This window comes from Chiloscyllium punctatum, chromosome 37, assembly GCF_047496795.1.
Source record: "Chiloscyllium punctatum isolate Juve2018m chromosome 37, sChiPun1.3, whole genome shotgun sequence".
Lineage (NCBI taxonomy): Eukaryota > Metazoa > Chordata > Chondrichthyes > Orectolobiformes > Hemiscylliidae > Chiloscyllium > Chiloscyllium punctatum.
Window position 1 is genome coordinate 55702932 of NC_092775.1, and position 25968 is coordinate 55728899.

The 25968-nt window shown below is 41.5% G+C and overlaps 1 protein-coding gene across 1 annotated transcript in view; it reads left to right on the forward strand.

Moving 5' to 3' along the window:
* LOC140463231 (synaptonemal complex protein 2-like) overlaps positions 1–25968 on the forward strand; it is a 377524-nt gene that overhangs the window by 134477 nt on the left and 217079 nt on the right. Inside the window, exon 5 of the mRNA XM_072557016.1 lies at positions 13949–14031. Within this exon, the coding sequence (XP_072413117.1) occupies positions 13949–14031 (83 nt within the window). The remainder of the gene's footprint in view (positions 1–13948; positions 14032–25968) is intronic.

Genomic DNA, 25968 nt, shown 5'->3' on the forward strand with positions numbered 1-25968 from the left:
TTGCATTTCACCTCCCAAAACTAATGTCACACATGTTCGGATTAAACACCATCTGGCATTGCTCCGCCCAACTTTCCAACTGATCATGCTGTATCTTTTGACCACCTTTTTCACTATCCGCAACTCTATGAATTTTCGGGTCATGTCCAAACTTACACTTGACCTAAAGTTTTATATTCAAATTATTAATGTAAATTACAAACAACAGAGGTTCCAGTACTGATCCTTGCAGAGCACCACTGGTCACAAACCTGTAGTCAGCGAAAAAAACCTTTCCACAACTACTGTCTATCTGTCTTTTACCAAGCCAATTTTCTATTCAATTTATCAACTCACATAGATCCCATGTGACTTAATCTTCTGGACTAACCTATCATGAGGTTTGTCAAATGTTTTAGTAAAGTCCATGTAGACAATATTCATTACCCTGCCCTCTTCAGTAATCTTTGTCACTTCTTCCAAAAGCCTTAAATTTGCGAGACAAGAACTCCCTGCAACAGGCCATGCTGACTGTCTCTAATATGTCCATTCTTCTGGAAATCCGTGTTAATACTGTCTCTAAGAACCTTTTCCAATAGTTTCCCTTATCACTGATGTAAGACTCACTGGCCTATAATTTCCTGCATTATTCCTGTTGCCTTTCATTAGCAAAGGAACAGCATTTAATTGACCATTCTCCAGTATTCTGGGGTCTCGCCTGTGGATTAAGAGGTTACAAAAATCTCTATCAAGGCCCCAGCAATCTGCTTCCTTGCATCTCTCAGTATCCTGGAATAGATCCCATCGGGCCCTGGGAACTTGTCTACCTTAATGTTTTCAACACTACCACCTCCTTTAATATCAACGTGCCCTAGAATATCAACATACTCCTTCCTACTCTTGCAGTCATCCATGGCCTTCTCAGTGAATACTGATGCAAAGTACTCATTAATGACCTCATCCAGTTTCTGTGGCTCCACACATAAATTCCCTCCTTCATCCTTAAATTGATCTAACTTTTTGTAGCTACCCACTGGTGTAATGAAAGTATAAGATGCCATGTGATTCTTCCTTAATGTGGAAATAAATAAGTGTTGTACCTGTGAATAGATTTTTTGTGACTCATGCAATAGAACACCCAGATCAGCTTGCTACTCCACAGTTCTCCTTGCCGTAATGACCAAGCTGATGTTTTTCCATATTATACTCCGTTTGCCAAATCATTACAAGGTATCTATATCAGTTTGCAATCTTATGTCCTCCCTATCTACTCATGTGTGTGTTCACGCATTTAGCTACCATAGAAATATTGAACAAAGTCTTATTAGGCTCTGAGTGAGTTGAGCTATGGCAAGATGAGTGGTTGAATTCGGCCAAGATATTCTCTGAGGCTCAATTCATTGTCAGAGGGCAGGTGAGTAGCATAAGTAAGACTGTAGATTAGGCTTTCAGGTAACCAAATGTGGGGGGGGGAGGAGGAAAATTCAGTTGCATGGAAAATTAAAACAATTAAAGACTAAAGAGAAGTTAGAAGTGCAAGTTCATGATGAGACTGATTGATTGTTACCATGAAATGAAAGGAAGTGAGAGAGTATGTGAACTAAGGAGTTGTGCAAGAGTTGGAAGAATTGATAACTGGACAAACCTAAAAGCTTGGTATCTGAATGGTCATACCATAAAGTTGGTGTGGTATAAGCGCAATGAGAGAAAAATGGCTATGATTTCATGCTGATTACTAAGATGTGGTTACGAGGAGACAAGGTCTGGAAGTTGAATATGCAAAGGTACTCTGTTTTGGAAGAATAGGCATAAAGGAAAAGGGGGTGGTATAGATTTGTTTATAAAAAGAAAAGATCAATACTGAAGTGCGAAATGATTTTGGCACTGGAGATTAAGATGTGGAGTCATTGAGGATGCAAATAAGAAATAGTAAGGTAAAGAAAGTCCCTGGTGAGATAATCTATAGGTCTTGGAACAGTAGCCCCACAGAAGGACCCAGGAGAAATCAGGAAATAATCATTTTAAAATACATTTGAATTAGATGAATTAAATTGGCAAGAGTGAGAGATTGTTTCTTCGAGCAAAGTGTGGGGGAACCAAACAAAGCAGGATAATTTGTATTTAGTGTTATGCAATTAATGCTGTAATAGTAATGAATCCTCTAGGGAGGTGATTGTAACATGCTGGAATTTCAAACTCAGCTTGATAACAAGAAACCCACACTGTGTTTTAGTCTTAAAGGCACTTACATAGGCATGAGGAGAGAGTTGATCTTAGTGGCACGGTGGCTCAGTGATTCCTCACAGCGCCAGGGATCCGGATTGTCTGTGTGGAGTTTGCACACTCTCCCTGTGTTTGCGCGGGTTTCCTCCCATAGTCCAAAGATGTGCAGGTTAGGTGGTTTGGCCATGCTGAATTGCCCATGGTGTTTAGTGATGTGTAGGTTTAGTCGGGGGGAAATACAGAGTAATAGAGTAGATGAACAGGTCAGGGTGGGTTACTCATTGGAGGGTCAGTGTGGACTTGTTGGGGCAAATGGCTGGTTTCCACACTCTAGGGATTCTATGAGAAACAGAACGTACTGGAAAACTTCAGCAGGTCTGGTAGCAATGGTCTGACACCATTGCATAGGCGAAAGTGAGGAGTGCAGATGCTGAAGATTAGAGTTGTGCTGGAAAAGCACAGTAGGTCAGGCAGCATCCGAGGAATAGAAAACCTGTTGAAGGGCTCCTGCCCGAAACGTCGATTTTCCTGCTCCTCGGATGCTGCCTGACCTGCTGTGCTTTTCCAGCACCACACTAATCTTGACACCAATGTCAAGGGATGGTAGTTAGATTGTCTCTTATTGGTGATGTTAATAGCGTAACATTTGTGTGACATGAATGTTCCTTGCCATTTGCCAGTCCAAGCCTGGATATTGTCCAGATCTTGTTGAGTTGGATTGGACTTTTTAGTATCTGACGAGTTGTGAAAGGTGCTCAATATTGCACAATCATTTTTGAACATTCCCACTTCTGACCTTCTGACGGAGGGAGGGTTGTTGATAAAGCGGCTGAAGATGGTTGGGCTGAGGACACTACCCTGAGGAACTCCTGCAGACATAACCTGGCACTGAGATGACTGATCTGCAACAACTAGGATCATCTTCCTGTGTGCTAGATATGACTTCCAACCATTAGTGAGTTTGCTTCCTGATACCCATTGATTCCAGTTTTACTAGGCATCATTGATGCCACACTCAATCAAATACAGCCTTGATGTCAAGGGCTCTCTTTCTCAGCTTTTTTGTCCACGTTTGGACTAAGGTTGTAATTAAGTCAGGACCCAAACTACACTTCAGTTAGCAGGTTATTGCTGAGCAAGGTGCTGCTTGATAGCACTGTTGATGATACCTTCCCTCACTTTACTCATAATTGAAAGTAGAGTGATGGGGCGGTAAAGGGCTAAGTTGGATTTGTCCAACTCTTTATGTGCAAGACATACTTAGGCAATTTTCCATATTGTCAAGTAGATGCTAGTGTTGTAACTATACTGGAAGAGCTTGGCTAGGGGAGCAGCAAGTTCTGGAGCACAAGCGTTCAGTACCATTGCTGGAATATTGTCAGGACCCATAGCTTTTGCACTATCCACTGTCTCTAATTGGTTCTTGAGAGAATGTGATATGAATCGAATTGGCTGAAGAGTGGTATCTGTAATGGTGGTGATCATTGGAGGAGACTGCGATGGATTATCCACTTGGCGCTTCTGGCTGAAAGTTGTTAGGAATGCTTCAGCTGCATTTTTTGCGCCAATGTGCTGGGCTCATTTGTTATTGAGCAATAGGATATTTGTGGAACCTCCTCCTCCAGTGAGTCATTTAATTGTCCACCACCATTTGTGATTGGATGTGGTAGTAGAGCACTAGAGCTTAGATCTGATCCATTGATTGTAGGTTTACGTAGCTCTGTCCGTTACTTTCTGCTTGTGTTATTTGGTATGCAAGTTGTCCTGTCTCCACAGGAAACAGGCTGAAACATGCACAAAAACCTTTAGCTAGAACTGTGATATAGGTGTTTGATGTTAGCCTCCTCCAGTGGTCCCCTTCATTACAGGAACCAGGTTTCAGCCAATTCAATTCACTTAACATGAAATGGTCAGAGGCAATGAGTAGTGCAAAGATTATGGATATCTGACAACATTCTGGCATAGTGTTGAAGACCTGTGGTCCAGAACTTGCAGCTCTCCAAGCATCTGAAAAACAATATGGAAAATTGTCCAGATTTCTCCCTTACATAAAAATCAGGACACATATAATACAGTAAATTACTGCCCATCATTCTACTCTTAATCATAGTAAAATGAGGGAAGGTGTCATCACCAATACTATGGCCACACCTACTGAACAATAACTTGCTCACTGACACCCAGTTTAGGTTCCACCAGGGCCATTGTGCTCCTGACCACATGGCAGCCGTGGTTCTAAAATGGACAAAATTCAAGACGTGAGGTAAGAGTACCAGTCATTAACACAAAGGTCACATTCGACTGAGTGTGGCATCAAGGAGCTGTAGCTAAACTGGAATCAGTGGAATTCAGGAGGCAAACTTTCCACTGTTTGGAATCATACCTGGCACATAGGAAGATGGCTGTATTGCTGGAGGTCAGACACCTCATCTCTAGGACATTTCTGCAGGAGTTTATCAGGGTAGTGTCCTCGGCCCAACCATCTTCAGCTGCTTCTCTCCATCATAAGGTCATAAGTTTACCGATGATTGTAGTATGCAGCACCATTTGCATCTCTTCGAACACTGAAACAGCCAGTGTTCAAATGCAACATGATCTGGACAATAACCTGGCTTGAGGTGACATGTGCCAAGTAAGATTCGCACTACAAAAATGCCAGGCAGAGACAATCTAAACACCATCTTTGATATCCAATGATGTTGCCATCACTGAATTACCCACTTGGGATGACATTGACGAGAAACTCAACAGAATTTGCCCCCATAAATACAGTGGCTACAAGAGCAGGTCAGAGGCTAGAAATACTGCGGCAAGCGATACACAGCATGTCCATCATCTACAGTGCACAAGTCAGGAATGTGATGGATGCTCCTTACTTACCTGGATGAGTGCAGCCCAACAAGAAGCTTCACACCATCCAGGACAAAGCAGCCTGCTTGATTGACACCACATCCATAAATATCCAGTCCGTCTACCTTCAGTGCTCAACAACAGTATTGTGTATGATCTAAAAGATGCAATGCAGAAATTCATCGATAATGTTTTGACAGCACCTTCCAACCATGCAACCACTTCCATCTAGAGTACAAGAGATGCATGGGTACAATTACATGGGAATACCATCACCTGCAGTTTCCCCTTCAAGCCACAAACTGTCCTGACTTGGAAAGATATTGCCTTTTCTTCACTGTCGCCACATCAAAATCCTTGAATTATGGGTCAACCAACAGCACGTGGACTGCAGTAGTTCAAGAAGGCTGCTCACCACCGCCTTCCCTAGGACAACTAGGAATGGGCAATAAATGCTGGCCAGATAGGATGATCACATCCCACGAATGAATTTTAAAAAAAATACATATATTATACTAAAGAAGGCATTTCAAATCAATTACCATTATTAATGAAAAAGTACTAAGCAAACTATTGGGAAAAGCCAGGCAAGTCTCCAGGGCTTGATCGCCTATATTCTAGGGTCTTAAGGTGAATGACAGCAGATTTACTGGATAGATTGGTTGTCACCTTCCAAAATTCCTTGGATTCATGAAAGTTTATTAGATTGAAAATCTATTATTATAAGCCCTTATTCAAAAAGGGAGGGCGACAGAAAGTAGAAAACTATAGTTTAACATATTTTTGAACTTACAAAGTCAAAAAACAGAACATCATGGTTTTATGAAGGGTAAATCATGTTTGACTAATTTGCTCGAGTTCTTTGAGGATATAACAAAAAAAGTGGAGAAGGAATGTCCTGTAGATGTATTATTGGACTTCGAGAAGGCAATTGATAAAGTACTGCAAAAAAGGTTAATATACCAGTTAAGATCACATGGGGTTTGGGGTAATACATTAGCTTGGACAAAAGATTGGCACAGCACTTGCTGTTTGGTCAGCCAAAGGATTTAGTCCTTGAGGCTCGAACAATTTATAATCTATGTTAATGCCTTGGATGTAGAGATTGAAAGTGTTATGGATCATACTAAAACCCCTCTAAGTATGTTAAGAATATAGCCTAGACCCAAATGTTTTCTTATTTTAAAGGCACGTGTCGGATGTTGTGTTCCGGATGCAATTCAATTGGTCAAACTACCAAATATAAGCAAAACACACTTTATTCGTATACTACACTTAAATTACAACAAAAGAAAGAAGAAATTAGAATAACAACTCTATTGCAAAAGTTAACAGAATAATAGATTATTTAACTACTAAACAGTAATTTTTCCAATATAGTAACATTCCATAAACACACCCTTAACAAAGCCAATTTCAGGAAAACAGATTCTGTCTCATGTAATTCTAGCAGCAGGAAGAGAACCCCAAGCTTTTATCTGTAACAGAGAGAGGAAATACGGCTTCCACATCCAGCTTTAAGACTCTAGCAGCTGCTACTGAAAAAATTTAAAAAGTCATGGTTCTATTGGAGCTTGCCCCAACCATTCAGGCTATTTCTATTCTTCCTACTTTAAAAAATCCCCAAGACCTCACAAACTGTTTACTTTATGGACTTTCAATCGATAGCTCTCTACCTCTGTCTTAAAACTCATCTTCAAAAAAAAGACAAAATACACATCTTAAAGCCACAGTATTGTCACACCTCCCCCTTAAAAAAAAATGAACCATTGTTATGGATTAGATCAGACCTCCTCAAAATAGTTTAAGAAGGTTGCCTAAAACATTTTTCTTATTTTAAAGTTAAATGAAAAATGCTGTGTTCCAGATGCAATTTTGCTGGTCAAGCTACTCGATGTTAAGCAAAACGGGATTTATTCAAACATTGAGGTTAAAAAGCAACAAAAGAAAGAAGAACTTGGAGTAACTTAACAGAATAATAGATACTTTAAGTATGACTAATTAGCTGTTCCAATATAGTAGGATCGCATACATATAGACCTTTTGTCAAAAAGTCAATTCAGAAAATAGATTTGCCTCACATAACCCAGAAGCAAAGCGAAACGTCATCTAGCTATAATCGTGTTAAGGAAAAGATATCTTCTACTTTTTCAGCAGAGGCTCTGGCCTCTGCTGAACCTAAATGCTGAAAAAAATTAGAAATCCTGGTCTGTGAGAGCTGGGCACACCTATTCAGATTGCTTCTATTGTTACAACTTTAAAAAAATGAAGGCCTCACAAGCTGTTTATGTTACCACAGACAGCTCTACAATGCTTGTTCAATCTTTCTCTTAAAAGAAACTACCACAAAATACACCTTTCAAACTGTACATCGACAACCTGGTGACTTTTAGCCACACATGGAAGAAACATTTGGAGCATCTATCAGAACTGTTGACTGACTTTGGGAAGCAGGTTTGGTGGTAAACCTGATGAACAGTGAATTTGCAAAAGCCCAAGTCATATTCCTGGGCCACGTTATTCAACATGGACAGATATACAAACATGACTTCATTTTTAAAAACCTTTAGCCTTACACAACTAGTACATTACATTACATATATTATATTGACTGTAACCTTGCAAAACACCTCACTAATACAGTCCATTTTAGTCTGTTTTCTTCCCCACCGAATGCCTCTGTCTTGCTTCATCAAAGTTGCAACAACGCATTAGCAACTGCATTCTCTTATCCTTCCACATACATAATTTCAAATTGAATGACTAATAATAAGCTCCATCTAAACATTTTGAAATGTTTATCCTAATATTTTCCAAAACGTTCCAGTGGTTATAATCTGTATGTACAATTATCTCAAACACATTACTGGCTATGCAATAGTTGAAATGTTGCAATGCCAACACCAAGCTCAAGGTCTCCTTCTCAATCATGTTTCTCATCAATATTTCTGCTGATGATTAGTCAATTTTCTGGAAAAATACCCAATATGTATTTCTATCTTGTTGTCTTGCAAGAGTACAACACTGATACTCATTATTCACATTGACAGCTACCTTGAATGGTTTTGCATAATTAGGTGTGGCTAACACTGGAGCACTGCTTAACACAGCTTTAAGGCTATTAAATGCCATCTCACATTCCTCCATCCATTGAGATTTTCTGCACTTCTTCAATAAGTCAATCAGCAGAGCAACTACACTGCTAATATATGGTATGAATTTCTGACCAAAAAAACCCTCAATCTCAAGAATTGTAGTATTTCCCTCCTCATTGATGATATGAAAAACTCCCCAATAACCTTTGTTTTCATATCTTGTGGAGCCATCTGTCCATGTTGAATAACATGGTCCAGGAATATGACTTGGGCTTTTGCAAGCTCAATTTCAGTTAGTGAGGGATAGAAATTGGGGAAAAGGAAAATCCTCAAGTGGTAAGGTTGTAAACTAAACATTTTTGAGAAGATTTGTAGCTCTGGCCGGTGAGATGGATGGTTTGTTTTCAGATGTTTTGTCATCATGACTAGGTAACGTCAACAGTGAGAGTCTCCAGTGAAGTGCTGGTGGTATGTCCCACCTCTCTATTTATAGTCGTGATTTCTTAAGGTGGATGATGCCATTTCGAGTTCTTTTTTTCAAGGGAAGGTAGATGGGGTCTAAATTGATGTGTTTATTGATGGAGTTCAGGTTAGAATGCCAGGCCTCTAGGAATTCTCATGCGTGTCTTTGTTTCATGTGTTCTAAGATGTGTGTGTTGTCCCAGTCAAAGTGATGTCTTTCTTTGTCTGTATGTATGGAAACTAGTGATAGTGGGTCGTGTCTTTTGGTGTTCATGTATTCTGGTGGCAAGATTCCTGCTTGTTTGTCAGATGTAATGTTTTTTACAGTTCTTGCATGTTAGTATTCTGATAAGTTTTCCATTAGAGTTAAGTTATTCCAATTTCTTATTTCTTCTGTTGTATTTTGGATATAGTGTGTGAATGAAGTAGTGTTTTGTTTCGCATCTGATAATTTGATCATTCAAACTGCAGCTGGAACGCAGTACTGTTTTCCTACCTTCAGATATAGATTCAGATACACCTCCAGGTCCCTTCATTCTGGCACACTACACACTTAATAGAACTGCTGTTAATTGTGAATTGTATTGTCTCTTGTTGTCACGTCTACCAAAAGTGCATCATCTCAAACTTCTTGACATTACATTTAGTCAGCTACTTGCTCCCAAGTGAGAAGAAAATAACAAACAATGTTCTTATCAGAAATTAGGTTTCAGATACTGTTATCAGTTCTTTGTCAGAGACGTTTACATTGAAGATGTCAATATTGACAAACAAAAGGAAAGATCCCTGCTTCTCAGGAAAGTAGGTATAAGTAAAAAAAATAAACCAGACATTAATGGGACTAGAAGTTCATAAATACCCTCAATCTGAAAAGCTACTTCCAAGAGTATTGGAAGAGATTCATGATCATCCTCCAAAAGTTTGTAGATTATGCAGTGGATCCTGTAAAATGGTAGATAGTGATGTAATGCCATTATTTAAAGACGGCAGGAGCAAGAAAACATGGAAATACAGGTCTGACAACAGTAGTAGAGTAAATGCCAGAATAGGACAGGCCCTTCAACTCAACATGTCTGTGCCAATAATCATGCTATTAACATCTGTTTGCACAGTTTGTAAGTTCATAAGATATAGAAGCAGAATTAGGGCCATTCGGCCCATCAAGACTGCCTGCCATTCAATAATGACTGATCTGCTCCTCACCCCCCGTATTCTGCCTTCTCTCCATATTCCTTCAACACATTACCAATTAAAAGTCTGTCTGACTCCTCCTTAAATTTACTCACTGTCCCGGCACCCACCACACTTTGGGGTAACGAATTCCACAGATTCACAATCCGTTGGGAGAAGTAGTTTCTCTTCTTCAACTCTGTTTTACATTTGCTACCCCTTATCCTAAGACTATGACATCTCATCGTAGATTGTCCCACAAGAGGAAGTGTCTCCTGCATGAGTGTTTTATCCAAATGTTTTATCATCTTGAATACCTCCATTTGATTTCCCCTCATTCTTCTCAATTCCAGAGAGTATAGGTCAAACCTGTTCAGTCTCTTTTCATACAACAAATCCCTCATGTCTGGGATCAATCTAATGATCCTCCTCTGAACTGCCTCCAATGCCATTACATCAAATAAGGGGACCAAAACTGTGCACAATATTCAGGTACGGTCTTGCCAGTAACTTGTATTGTTGCAACAATACTTCATTATGTAGGTTTGTTTGCTGAACTGAAAAGTTCATTTTCAAATGTTCAATCACCATACTAGGTAACATCATTAGTGAGCCTTAGGATGAAGCACTGGTGGCATGGCCCGCTTTTTATTTATGTGTTTGGGTTTCCTTAGGTTGGTGGTGTAATTTCCTGTTCTTTTTCTCAGGGGGTGATAAATTGGGTCCAAGTCAATGCGGTTGTTGATAGAATTCTGGTTGGAATGCCATGCTTCTATAATTCTCGTACATGTCTCTGTTTGGTTTGTCCTAGCATGGATGTGTTGTCCTAGTCCAAAGTGGTATCCTTCCTCATCTATATGTAAGGATACTTGTGACAGTGGGTCATATCTTTTTGTGGCTAGTTGATGTTCATGTATCCTGTTTTCTGCTTGTTTGTCCAATGTAGTGTTTGTTACAGTTCTTGCAAGGTATTTTGTAAATGACATTAGTTTTGCTTGTTGTCTGTATAGGGTCTTTCAAGTTCATTAGCTGCTGTTTTAGTGGGTTTGTGGGCTACCATGATGCCAAGAGGTCTGGGTAGTCTGAACAGTCATTTCTGAGGTGTCTCTGATGTATGGAGAATGGCTCGGGTTTCTTGACATGTTTTGTATGCTTGTTGGGGTTTGTTGCTGAGAAATCGGCGGACTATATGTATTGGGTACCTGTTTTTTTTTATTACACTGTATAGATGATAGTATTATAATGAAACTTCTGGAAACGAACTTTCCAGCTCAGTGAACAAACCTACATCCAGAACCTCAACCTGAGCTACAAATCTGCTCAAATCTTGCTCATATTTTGTTACCTTTATATTCTGTTCCTTTAGCAATAAAAGCCATTCTATTCACTTTCTTTACTATCTGCTGTACATGCATGCTAGTTTGCTGTGACTCATGAACAAATGCATCAAAATCCCTCTTCACTGGAGCACCCTGAAGTCTCTGCCCATTAAGATAATAGGGCATCTTTCCATTTTTATTTTTTATTTCCTCAGTGCAATTTACCGTCCCACCTATTTTTGTTTCATCTACAAATTTGGCTGTAGAGTCTTCTATCCCTGTATCCAAGTCGTTAATGTAGATTGTAAATCACTGGGGTCCAAGGACCAAACCTGTTGCACCCCACTATTTACATCTTGCCATCCAGAAGAAAAAATTATCCTGACTCTCTTCCGTCCATCAGCCAATCATCTATCCAAGCTAATAAATTACCCCTAATCCCATATGAACCAACCTTGAGTTAACCTTTTGTACGGCACCTTATCAAACAGCTTCTAGAAGTCCAGATAAATTACATCTGCAGCATCCCCATTATTCACCTTGCTTGCTACATTATCGAAGAACTCTTGCAAATTAATCAAACCTTATTTGCCCTTCCTAAAACCGTGCTGACTCTGATGGATAGCATTTTGACTTTTCAAATGTTCTGATATTGCTTCCTTGATCATTGATTCTAACACCTTCCCAACAACAGATTTAAAATTAACTGGTCTGTAGGTTCCCACATTTTGCCGCCCTCCCTTTTTGAATAAGGTCATTTCAAATCCACTGGAACCTTACCTGTGTGTAGGTAATTTTGGAATATTGTAACCAGTGGATCTATTATCTCCACTGCCACTTCCTTTAATATGATAAGATGTAGGTCATCCAGGCCCGGGGGACTTGTCTATGCTCAAACCTAATAATTTCCTTAGTACCTTTTACATGTCAATGTTTGTTCCAAACTCTAAGTCCTACCTTATCTATTGCTTTTGACTTGCCTGTACCAACAGAAATGGTACTGTTGTCCTCCACTGTGAAAACTGAAGCAAAGTATTGATTCAGCATCTGTGCCATCTCAGTGCTCTCCACTAATAACTCTCCGGTTTCATCTTCCAAGGGACCAACATTCATATTAACAACTCTCTCCCCTTTTATATACCTATAGAAGCTTTTGCTATCCTTTTTGGGGTCATTTGGAGTGTCATTTGGTGTCTTATCACTCTTTCCTCCTGTTCATATTTGTGTCAAAATGCATCTCAAACATTGTTATTGTATCAGCTTCTACCACTTCCCCTGGCAGCATGTTCCAGACACTCAATATCCTCTGTGTCATAAAATTTCCTCATGCATCTCCTTTTAAACATTTCCCCTCTCACCTTAAACCTATGTCTGCTTGTACTTGGCATTTCCACCCTAGGATAAAGACTGACTATTCACCCTACTCATGCCTCTATAAAATTTTCTATATTTCTGCCAGGTTGCCCTTTAGCCTGTGATGCTCTAGCGAAAACAATCTATGTTTGTCCAACGTGTCCTTATAGCTAATACACTCCAATCCAGGCAATATCCTTGTTAACTACTTTTGCACTCTTTCCACATCTTTCCTGTCCTGTTGTGACCATAACAATACACCAACCTTGGCCTAACTAAAGACTTACATTTCTTGAACATGACTTGTAACAGAATCATGGTCATCATGAGGCTAACATTTTTAGTTCCAGATTTTATGGAATTCAGATTTCATTATCTGCCATGGTGGGATTCAAATTCATGTCTGATGACATTAACCTGGGCTTCTGGATTGTTAGTGTAATGATGCTGCCACAATGTCACCACCTCCCCCAACTTGAAAATATGAGAGTAGATGTGTGGTAACCACTGGATTTTAAGACGTTTTTCAAGAAGGATCCACATGAGGTTTGTAAACCAATTAGACCACATGGAATTTGAGGTAATATAAACTATTGACATGGATTAGGAATTAGTCCATGGGTAAATAGTAGAAATTAAGAATAAATGGGTCATTTTTAGATTGGCATGCTGTTTACTATTGGATTGTCAAGTCTTTGGGTCCCTGCTTTCACAAATTATATCAATGATTTGGCTGTGAGAACCAAATGTAAAATTGGCCAGATTGATGATTACATAGAACCAGGTGGAAAATGAGTTCTGGGGAGAAAGCAACAGAGCTTCAAGGAGATTTAAATATGTTAAGCGAGTGGGTAAGAACATAGCATAGGAAATTAATGTGGAAATTTATGGAGTTAGCTACCACGGTCAGAAAAATAAATTCAAAATATTTCTTAAAAGGTCAGAGATTGATAAGTGTTGATGTTCAAAGGGACTTTTATTCATAAGTAATGATAAATTAACATACAGATGCAGCAAGCAATTTTCCAGGCAAATGTATGTTGGTTTTTATTCTAAGAGGTCTTGCTGTAATTATTCAAAACCTTAGTCAGATGGTATCTGGAATGGTGTCTACAGGTTTGGTCTCCTTACCCAATGAAGGAAATATTTATCACAAAGGGAAAACAATACAGATTCATCAAATGAATCCCTGGATGGCAGTATTGTGTGGGAGGACTGAACTGGTATTGTATAGAGTTTAGAAGAATGAGTGGTGATTTCAGTGAAGTATAAACATTTTTACAGGTCTCAACAGAGTAGATGCAGGAAAATATTTTCTCTGGTGGTGATGTCTGGAATCAGAGAACACAGTCACTGAATAAGAGGTAGACGATTTCGGCCTGAGATGAGGAGGAATATTGAGTGGTGGGGGTGATAACTTGCGGTGGGGGGGCAACATGAAACCAAATTTTAAGGCTTTTAGAATAATTATTAAACACAAACTATATTTTTAAACAGAAATTGAAAGAAGAGAAGGGAACTCATAAGGAACACAAAGGAGGGTCCACCATTAAGAGTTTAAACAGGAAGATTGAAGATAGGTATGTATTATTGCAAAAGAACTTATGAACTATTCTCATCATAGTTTTTGTATTCAAAGACTGAAATAAAGAGAGAGTTTCTATAATGGGAGATTTAACAATTATATTTAATAGCTTTCCTTGAGAAGTAGTACTCTTCATTTAAAACTCATATTGAATTTTTATTGTACTTTACTCATTCTTTTAAAATTCTTAAGTGGGCCAATATTTTTGTTTATTTACCCAAATTACAGGCATGACCATATCTTGTACATATTTGGGCCAGCATATATTGCTCATTCTTCGTTGCACCTGAAAGGGCAGTGTAAAGGTATCTTTTTAAGCCAATTTTATAAGTAGACCCACAATGCTGTTTGGGAGTGAATTCCAGGATTTTGACCCAGTAACAGTGAAGGAACAGCAATATATTGCCAAGTCGGGATGGTAACAGACTTGAAGGGGTACTTGCACATGCTGGTGTTCCTATATATCTGTTTCCCTTGCCCTTCTAGGTGGTAATGGTCATGCACTTAGAAGGTGTTGTCTAAGGATCTATGGTGAATACGTGCATTGTATTCTTGTGGATGCACACTGGTGCTCATGAGCTTCAGTGGTGGAGTGAGTGAATTTTCGTAGATGTGGTGCTAATTAAGTGGACTGCTTTGTCCTGGATGTTGTCAAGCTTCTTGAGTATTATTTAGCTTTTGATTGCCTGATTAGAAGTTGGTAAAAGTGAGAAAATCTAAATAATCAGATTACTTCCTTGTTTGGGGGACCATCCTTAATATTCTGGTTGAACTACAAGCAAGTGTTTGAAACTAGTATAAATGGGGTTGGGAAGCACCTGTCCATTGACTTGCAAGTGTGTCTAATAAAGCCGGAGACAGTTGAGGAGGAGAATACCCCAGGAAGCTTTGCAGATTAAATCAGCCTCTGATAGTGAAGAAAAGTTTGGTAAACACTTTCAGGGATCTATTGGTTTATTTTTGCAGCTGGTATTTTGATTCTCATGAACATTTGCGCCAGTAATTATTTTCTCTTAGCCAATTTTGTTGACAGCAAATGGTTTGTCACTAGGGATTTTCCAAGTTGACCTATGGAGAGAGAGAAGGAAGTGCAGTCCAGTCTATGAGGTCAGACTGCCCAAGAAAACAGAATGCATATCCGCAGTCTTGAGACTGCTGAACTCTTATATTGGCTATCTCTATAATAACTTTCCATTTAGCAATTATCAAACTTTAGATAATGCTTTATATAAATTATTTTAGGGTGATGAGAAAACAATGTTGTCTATATGGTCATATTCACCAAGTAACACCAATCCTATCACTGAACATTCTGAATCCACTGCCTGGGAATTAATTCATGAGCTGTCTTTTTGGATCTTGCTCAATAGATTCCATCAGCTGTCATTCAACAAAATGTGAGGTTGAACAATGGTCTGCTCTGGTCAAAAATTTCACTCTTCTGGTGCTTTCATCCCCACACCAACTGGAATCTTCACCCTAAAATATGGCTGATTATCCAATGTTTCATAATGTTTGTGTGCATGCTGGGTTTTAAAGGATTACAAACCAAATTGGGACTCAATGAAATCACTCCAGGTCACTTTTGTTTTTGCTTCAGTATGAATATATGAGCATCGTTGGCAAATTATTGCTGGTGATTAATTGCTCGTTGCAAGTTCTGAAATGGTTGGCCTTTGCCTTGAGTCATTTCAATTGATGTAACAATGATACTCGCACATTGATAATTTCTAATTAATATGTGTGTTTGAGAATATATGCACCTATGCTTTTGATGAATGTGTTATAGTGAGGATCAATACATGAACTTTTGCCATTGAATTGGATGTTCTCATCATACATGCTTGACTGAGCACAGCATTCTAAAAAGATAAAAATAGTTGGTTTTGTTTTGACAGCATAAAACAAACTGTTGACTACTTGTCAACTTTATGTCGTCATTAGCTTTTTCTGTGATTTCTTCTGTCAATATCTAACTATGATTTGCATTAAGACGAAGAGGTGTGAAATGTTTGAAGCCTCTGTTCTTGATACTTTGGTCCTTCTGTTAGACATGTTTATAAGTTTTTAGTTTGTTTTCTAAAATACTATTTTAACAGTAATACATTTGCTGTTGTTACCAAATAGCTCATTGGTTCTGCATATTGTGAAAGTAAATGGAATGGGGCATGCAGGTTTGAGGGAGCTAAGAATGGGCAGGAGGCATTAGTTGCCATGGGGCGATAAGGAGTCATGGGAATAGATAGACGGGCATGAGTTGACCGGGAAGATATGAGGGAATGGAGCATAAAGCCAAGATATTTTTCTGTGGCTTTGAAGGATCTTATTGAGGGGTTACTGTCTAAAAAGAAAAGGGAATCTGTTAGGACTGAGAGAAGGAAGAATTTCTTCAGTCAAGTTGTGAATGTGTGGAATTCTTTACTTTCATAAAATATATTCAAGAGGGAGCTGCTTGTGGCCCTTGCAGTGAAAGGGATCAAGGGCTATGGAGAGAGAGTGGATGTGCGATACTGAGATTGAATACAATCAAGGCTGATCATGCAATAGTTGTGCAGGCTCGAAGGGCCGAATGGCCTGCTCTTGCACCTATTTTCTATGTTACTCTGATGCTCTTCAAGAGACCCAACACAGTATGATTTTTTGGTCTCAAAATGTCCTAGAATATTTGCATGCTCCACACTAATCTCATTATCCTCCTTCTCCTTCTCCTTGGTGAATACTGATACAAAGTACTCATTTAAGATCTCTCCCACATCCTCTGCCTCCAAGCACAAGTTCCCTCCTTTATCCTTGAGCGGTCCTACCTTTTCTCTAGTTATCCTGTTGTTTTCAGTGTATGTATAGTATGCCTTTGGATTCTCTTTAACCCTACTTACCAAGGTCATTTCTGGCCTCTTCTTGGTCTCCTCATTCCCTGCTTGAGATATTTCCTGCCTCCTTTATACCCTTCATGGCCCCTATCTGATTTTAATTTCCTAAACCTTACATCTTTTTTGCCTTTTGACTAAATTCACAACCTGGTTATGTCCCTTACCTTACCATCCTTGTCCTTCCTCCTTTCTGGAACATGCCGGTCCTGTTGCTTGATAACAGCTCCTCCCAATTAACATTTTCTCGCTCCTGCCTAATACTGATATAAATTTCCCTTCCCAAATTTAGTGCCTTCTTGCATGGTTCTGACTTATTCTTATTCAGAACTATCATAAAACCTAAGGAGTTGTGATCACTGTTTCCAAAATGCTCTCTCCCTGAAAGGTTAGTCACCTGGCCAGGCTCGTTTTTTTTATTTCAAAAATATACTTTATTCATAAAATGACTTGATGGTCTGTACATTGGATCATGCCATACATATGTCCACATTTACAAACACAGATACGACTTTATCCTTGTCATTTACAATCCTGTGCATTTTTCAATCTTGTACATATACATATATTTGGCTGAGGCATCAGCAGAGCCCAAAAAACGTCCGCATGGGCCCCCTGTTCTTCTTTAGGCAGGCCGATTTTACACGGTGGTCTTTCCCCACCGCGCCTTGGCGGCAGCTGCCCCAGCCTTCAGCGCATCCCTCAGCACGTAGTCTTGGACCTTGGAATGTGCCAGTCTGCAACACTCGGTCGGGGTCAACTCCTTCAGCTGGAAGATCAACAGGTTTCGGACCGCCCAGAGAGCGTCCTTCACCGAGTTGATGATCCTCCAGGCGCAGTTAATGTTCGTCTCGGTGTGAGTCCCGGGGAACAGGCCGTAGAGCACGGAGTCCCGCGTCACGGCGCTGCTCGGGACGAACCTCGACAAGCACCACTGCATTCCTCTCCAGACTTCCTCTGCATAGGCACATTCCAGAAGGAGGTGTGTGACAGTCTCGTCTCCCCCGCAGCCACTTCGAGGGCAGCGTGCGGTGCGGCAGAGAGTCCGGGCGTGCATAAAGGATCTCACAGGCAGAGCCCTTCTCACCACCAGCCAAGCCACGTCTTGGTGCTTGTTGGAAAGTTCTGGCGATGAGGCATTCTGCCAAATGGCTTTGACAGTCTGCTCAGGGAACCGCTCGACAGGATCCGCCCTCTCCTTTTCCCGAAGGGTCTCAAGGACGCTACGTGCTGACCACTTCCTGATGGACTTGTGGTCAAAGGTGTTTTTCCTCACATCGGTGGATCTGCTGCTGCAAGCCCACAACACTCCAGCAGAACTTTCTTCACAAATACCGTCCGATCCACCAGTGTGTGCTCCTCCACCTTCTTCACAGTCACCCTGACTGTGTTCCCAATGCCCTGGCCCGGGCGGCGAATGGCTGCTGAGGCCATAGCTCAGAGGTTGGCTGGTCCCTGAATTGGCGTTAGGCCGAAGCCAGCATCAAGATCCACCAAGAGCAGGTCAGCACAACCAAACGATCCTCCAACGTCCAATCACGATCCAGCGATGGTCTCCAGCAGCTCCGACGACTCGCAACACGATCCCCGTGGTCCTTCCCCCGCCAGCACGCTTCTGCTGCGTCGAACCTCCAACACTCAAGCAGAATCTCTTCCTCTGGTCCTCAGGAACGACACATATTCCGAGCCAAAAGGCCGAGAAGCGCCACCGCACTGATCATGTCTGCTCCCCTGCCAGGTAAGTTAGTCACCTGGCCAGGCTCGTTAACCAATACAAGGTCCAGTATGGACAGTCCTGTACTTGGACCATCCACATACTGTTTCGAGAAACCCTCTTGGGTACACTTTATAAATTCTGTCTTGTCTAAGCCTCTTTCAGTAAGAGAGTCCCATTCAGTAGTGGGCAAGTTAATAGCACTGACTATGACAACCTTGTTGTTCTTGCATCTTAGCATAATCTGCCACTATATTCTGTTCCTACTGTCTCGGCAGCTGTTGGGGAGCCTATAGTATAATCATACCCATGTTATTTTTGAGCTCCACCCAAATTGCCTCAGTGGATGTACCCTCCAGTAAGTCTTCTCTGTCTGCAAATGTAACATTCTCCGTGATTAGTGATGCAACTCCTCCACGCCTTTTACCTTCCTCTCCATCTCATCTAAAACAACAAAACCCTGGAATGTTGAGCAGCCAGTCCTGTCCCTCCCTCAACCAATTCTCTGTAATGGTGACAACATCATGGTTCCATGCACAGATCCAGGCTCTAAACTCAACTGCCTTACCTATAATATTCCTTGTGTTGAAACAAATATAGTTCAGCCCATTATTACCATTGTGTTCATTTACCTATCTCTGTCTGTTCTTCCTTTCTGACTTACTGGTCCTAACATCTACCTTCCCCTCAATCACTCCACTTGCCCCCCCCCGCCTGCTGCTCTGGTTCCCAGCCCCCTGCCACTCTAGTTTAAACCAGAATAGCACCAGTGAATCTCCTTATTAAGGTATTAGTTCCCCTCCAGTTTGAGTGCAACCCATCGCTCTTGTACAGGTCACCACTGCCTCAGCAGAGGTCCCAATGATCCAAGAACCTGAAATCCTGCCCCTTGCACCAGCTACTTAGCCACGCATTCATCTGTCCTATCTTTCTATTGCTTGCCTCACTCTCACGTAGTGTTGGTAGTAATCCAGAGATTAGCATCTTTCCCTCTCTCTAACAATGCTATTGGTACAAATTGGTAGAAACGTGCACAAAGATGTCTGGCTGCTCACCCTCCCCCTTAACACCGCTCATAAACATCCTTTTCAGCATCAGGGAAGCAATACATTATTCTGGAGTCTCGAATGCAGCCACAGCAATGTCTGTCTGTGCCCCTAATTAGCAAATCTCCTACTACTATTGCTCACTTGGACTTTGCCCAATCTTGCTGTACAGCAGAGCCAGTTGTGGTGCTGCAGGCCTGGCTGCTGCTGTTATTCTCCCCTGAGAGGCTATCCACCCCCAAAAGTATGCATAATGGTAAGTCTGTTTGAGAGGGGATTAACTACAGGAGACTTCTGCATTACGTGCCTGCGTCTCCTGGTGGTCACCCATCTACCTGACTGAACCTGCGGCATGACCACCTCCCCGCAACTAGTGTCTATTACACTGTTTGCCCCCTTGTACTCCTCAGTGTGTTCAAATGCCACTCTAACCGAACCACAAAGTCTGTAAAGAGCTGCACACTTCCTCCAGACATCTGCAGACATAGTTGTCAGGAACACTAGACTGCTCCTTGATCGCCCACAAATGGCAGTAGGAACTTACCACTGCCATAACTGCCATCTCTGTCCCGTTACACTGAGAAAGGTAAAAAAAATCTCACCTTACCTTCCTTTCTCAGCAAAGACCAGTATTCATCTAAGCCCACACTTATACAGGCCAGCAGCACTTCCACCACACAGCAGTCTCTCAAAATATGTTGTTGGTATTCTCTAATTAATTGGTTGTTAAATTGCAATGCAAACTATATAAACAGACAGGTACCTTCTAGGCTAAAAAAAATTTTTCCCAATAGCCGCTCTTAATCTCTCTTCTCTTAATTTTTTTGGTTAGAGGAAGAAGAGAGAAGGATGGTAACACTGCAGAAATGTAAAGGTTGAGGCTTCTGTTCCTTGACACAATGTGATCCATTGTTCATGGTGACTGAATTGACTTTTCCCAGAATGCTCCTCTGTGACATCCCTCTGTTGAATGCTCTTCCTCCTGTTTATCCTGGGCGGGGGATGGGGATTCTCCTATGATCCACTGTTCAGTGTTGACTGAGCTGACCTCGCCCAGAATTTTTTTTAATTTCAAAAATATAGTTTATTGTTAAACACTATATATACATACACACACACATAATTACTATCACAGTCCAATTATGTATGGTAGCATAGCAAGGAAACAAAAATGGGAGTTTAACTCTATTCAGTGAATCAGAAGTATCTTATTTGATTAGATTAGATTCCCTACAGTATGGAAACAGGCCCTTCGGCCCAACAAGTCCACACCGAACCTCAGAAGAGCAACCCACCCAGACCTATTCCCCTACATTTATACCTGTCTAATGTAAATAACAATATGGGCAATTTAGCATGGCCAATTCACCTAACCTGCACATCTTTTGATTGTGGGAGGAAACCCACGCAGACATGGGGAGAATGTGCAAACTCCACACAGATAGTCGTCTGAGGTGGGAATTGAACCTGAGTCCCTGACGCTGTGAGGCAGCAGTGCTAACCACTGAGCCACCATGAACCAGGCTATGCTTGCATTTGAAACACCATGAGGATCCAATAACTGAACAGACCCAATTTAACTTCAGGAAAACTTCAGATAGTTGTCTTTCCCCACCGTGCTTGAGCAGCAGCTGCCTAAGCTTTAATGAGTCCCTTAGCATGAAATCCTGCACCTTGGAATGTGCCAGTCTGCAACAGTTGGTTGGTGTCCACTCCAAATTCTGGAAGCCCAACAAGTTTAGGACAAACCTAAGAGTGTCTTTCACTGAGTTGATAATCCTCCAGGTGCAGTTGATGTTTGGCTCAGTGTGTGTACTGGGGACAGACTGTAGAGCACAGTCATGCATGATAGAGTTGCTGGTTTCTCCCAGAATGGTCCTCAGTGATGACTGTCTGCTGTACACCGTCATAAATGCATTTTGGTTCTGTACAGTAGTATTTCAAGAAAACAAACAAACATTAGAGTTTAACTCAATCCAAAGGCATCTCTTACTTGAAACAGGCTATATTTACATGCATTTGAGGCACTGGGAGGGTCCGATGATCGAGCGGACCCCTCTTAACTTAAGCAGAAAGACCTCAGATGGCATTCTTTCCCCACGGTGCCTTAGCAGCAGTTGCTCTCAACTTTAGTGCATCCTTCAGCACGTACTCCTGGAACTTGGAATGAGCCAGTATGCAACACTTGGTCATTGTCAACACCTTCTTTTGGAAGATCAACAAGTTTCGGGCAGACCAAAGAGTGTCTTTCATTGAGTTGATGACCCTCCAGGAGCTGTCGATGTTTGTGTCAGTGTGTGTCCCGGGGAACAGACTGTAGAGTCCTGCACCTTGGAGCTGCTCAGGACGAAGCTCAACAAAAGCCACGGCATCTTTCTCCAGATGTCTTTAGAAGAGGCACATTCCAGAAGCAGAAGAGTGACAGACCTTACCCACCCACAGCTGCTTCAAGTGCAATATCCGGTGGCACAGACAGACCACCCATATATGAACGATATCACCACCAGCCTAGAAATGTCTTGGTGCTTTTTGGAAAGTTTTGATGATGAAGCATTGCTCAGGCAGCCACCTCTTTTTTTTTTCCCCTGCAGCATCTCACGGATGCTATGTGCTGACCACTTCCTGATGGACTTGTAGTCAAAAGTGTTTTTCTTTGCAAGGAAAAAAAAGAGGTGTGCGGTTTTGGGCCCCATATCTTAGGAAGGATATACCGGCATTGGAGCATGTTCAGAGGAAGGTCACGAGAATGTCCCAGAAATGAAAAGCTGAATGTTTGAGGACTCTGCGTCTAAAATCAATGGAGTTTAGAGGGTTGGGGGTAATCTAATTGAAACATACAGAATACTAAATGGACTGGACAGAGTAGATGTTGGGAAGATGTTTCCATTAGTAGGAAAGACTAGGACCTGAGGGCATAGCTTTAGAGTAAAGGAAAAACCTTTTAGGATGGAGACTTCTTCAGCCAGAGAGTGGTGACTCTATGGAATTCATTGCCACAGAAGGCTGTGGAGGCCAGGTCATTGAGTATATTTAAGACTGAGATAGATAAGTTCTTGAAGATCAAGGATTATGGTAGAAATTGGGAGTTTGGGATTGTAAAACGTATCAGCCATGATTGAATGGCAGAACAGACTCGATGGACTAATTCCTGCTCCTGCGTCTTATGGCATTAGAGTCATAGAGATGTAGAGCATGGAAACAGACCGTTCAGTCCAACTCGTCCACGCCAACCAGATATCCCAACCAAATCCAGTCCCACCTGCCAGCACCCGGCCCATATCTCTCCAAACCCTTCCTATTCATATACCCATCCAAATACCCAGAGGGGCGCCTTGGAATCTGATAAATGTAGTGTGAAATTAGTATAACGTACCTCTTACCCCCAATCTTTTATACAGGAGTGTTTAAATGAAATGGAATCCTTTCATCCACTCTATAATTAACAAATAACAATTTATTTATCTAACTGCAACCGTGAACAAATTAACAGAATTACTAACAAACTACTACCTATTCCCTTGCTGAACTAAATTCTAATAGGTATACTGTTTCACTAACACTGCTCCTACTTATATAAATCCAATTAATAAGAACAATAAATTAAAATTTAGTCTCTCAAAGTTCACACAGAATGGATCCTCCTGAACTTTCTGTATCATCTTCCTCTTTCCTAAATGCCTTCTCAGTCATTTTCTGGTGTCAAGAATATTTGCTAAACGTGTTGTGTACATTTATAGATAGATAATGTTTTTGAGAGAGCATGGAGTTTCTTGTGAGAGCCCGGTATGTCTTTCTCAGCTGGAAGTTCGCTTTCATCCCTTTCAATGGCAGTTGGTGTTCCCTCTCTGTCCAATTGCCCCTCTGTTTTCTACCCCTCAAAACACACAAAATTCTTATAAGTCTTTAGGTTGTCAACACCATCAGATTTGAATTTAATTGGTCCTTAGTCTCCACGTGCCTTTTTTAAATTAATTGGCTGGATTTAAACTGTTGCCTTAGTAAAACTGTTGTTTAGGTCTGCAAACTGAATGTCGTCTTGATACATTGTGTCAATTCGAGCACCTTCAGCTGTTTAACCACAGACTTTCATTTTTAAGTCTCTAAGCACTTTATCTTAATGGGACAATACCATGCTTTTCCCTCATTTTACAATTTTATCATGTTTACACACAAACCTCGTGAGGCCAGTTTGAACTCATGAGTAGGTGCTCATGAGTCTGCGCACTGACAGTGGATCCAACCAGTAAACAGTAACATCATCCATGTACAAGGGAGGCTTTGACCTATAAACCTCCATTGCCTGGAATAGTCATCACATTCTTCATGGTGGAAGCAGCCAAAGGCATTATACACACAAACGAGGGCAGCTCTGCCTGATTGCAGATCTGATCTGGAAGCTTTCTGATTCCCACCCATTGATGGAGTCTGCACTAAAGATGTTGGTGTAGAACATTCAGATCTAGTTGTGAATTCCCTCCCCAAAGTCCATGTACGTGTGCAACATCCTGTCTATAGGCCTTCTCCTGGTCCAGGCTGAAGGGGCAGGCAGGCATTCCTTGTCCTCACATAGGCGATCGTATCCCCTGAGGAGCACAAGGCTATGGGAGATCATCCTGCCCAGTACAACACAGGTTTGGTTCAGATGAATCATTAATCCCAGAGCAGACCTGACTTGGTTGGCGATTACCTTAGAACAGGATTTTGTAGCCAGCGTTCAGCAGTGAGATGGGTCACCAATTTCCACATTCCGCCCTCTCCCTTTTTAGATGAAGGTGATGGTACCTTTCCTCATGGATTTGCACTTGCTACCTGAAAGAAACATGCCATTGTATACCCCCAGCAGGTCCTGGTCAGTCAAGTACTACAGAACCAAATGCAACTCGGCTGGTAAGCCATCACTTCTGGGAGATTCTTCTTTTCTAAGAACTTGATGGCCCCCACAGGCTCATAGCAAAACAAAAAGAGGCAGCTGAATAATGGACAATCCAGCAGCTCCTCTGATGATGAAGACATGCAGAGGGTTGGCTACCAACAGAAAAGAGGCACAGTACCATGAGGGAGAAGGAGAGGAGCATCCTTCTATCCATAAATGGTGGACGTCCTGAGGAGCCTGGTGAAGCTCAGCATCTAGCGGTCAGGAGAGATGGAGTAACCATGGCACTGCAGCTCTGGGCAACTAGAACCCACAGTGCATGAATCAGGAGCAGGGAACAACAGAATCGGAATTTACTGGCTTCGTTCCTGGCCCGATGACACCAAATCAGGGCAGTGGCCCCAGGGAGGTACAGAACGGCTACCTCAGTGTGGAGAATGTCCAACAGTTTACCCACCCCACTGAGATACAGGATCTTTCCTTATATGTAGTGTTGCACACATTTGCGCCACATGTACACACGCCCACCCCACACATGCAAGAATGCCCCACACAAACATTCACACCACACACACCATATGCACACAGACATATCCCCACCCAACCCTGCCCCAAACCCTCTGTCTCTACCTTTCTGAGAAGGGTAACTGGCCTCAAAATATTAACTCTGCTTTCTCTTCACGGATGCAGCCACATTGCTGAGTTCTCCAGGAATTTATGGATTTAGAGTAACAGAGATGTACGGCATGGAAACAGACCCTTCAGTTTAACTTGTCCATGCCAACCAGACATCCTACGTTAATTTAGTCTTCTTTTCCAACATTTGACCCGTATCCCTCTAAGACCTTTCTGTCTACATATCTATCCATTCGCCTTTTAAGTGTTGTAATCATACTGGCTTCTACCACTTCCTCTGGCAGTTCATTCCATACATGCACCACCCTCTGTATGAGAAAGTAGTCCCTTGGGTCCCTTTTAAATGTTTCATCCCTCACCTTTGTTTCAAATATGTGTGTACCATAGAATAGACCATTTGGCCCAATAAGTCCATGCTGACTCTCCAAAGAGCATCTCACCCAGACTCAACCTCCTATTCTATCACTGTAACCCTGCATTTCTCATGGCTAATGTACCTAGCCTCCACATCCCCGGATACTACAGGCAATTTAGTATGGCCAATCCATCTACACATCTTTGGACTGTGAGAGGAAACCAGAGGACACTCACACAGACATAGTGAGAACGTGCAAACTCCACACTGGTCACCCAAGGCTGGAATTGAACCCAGGTCCCTGGTGCTGTGAGGCAGCAGTGCTAACCACTGAGCCACCTGTGTGTAGGTTCTTAATTGTCTGTAAGTTGTGTATGAGAATATTTCACTAAAATAATAGAACATAGAACAATACAGCACAGAACAGGCCCTTCGGCCCAC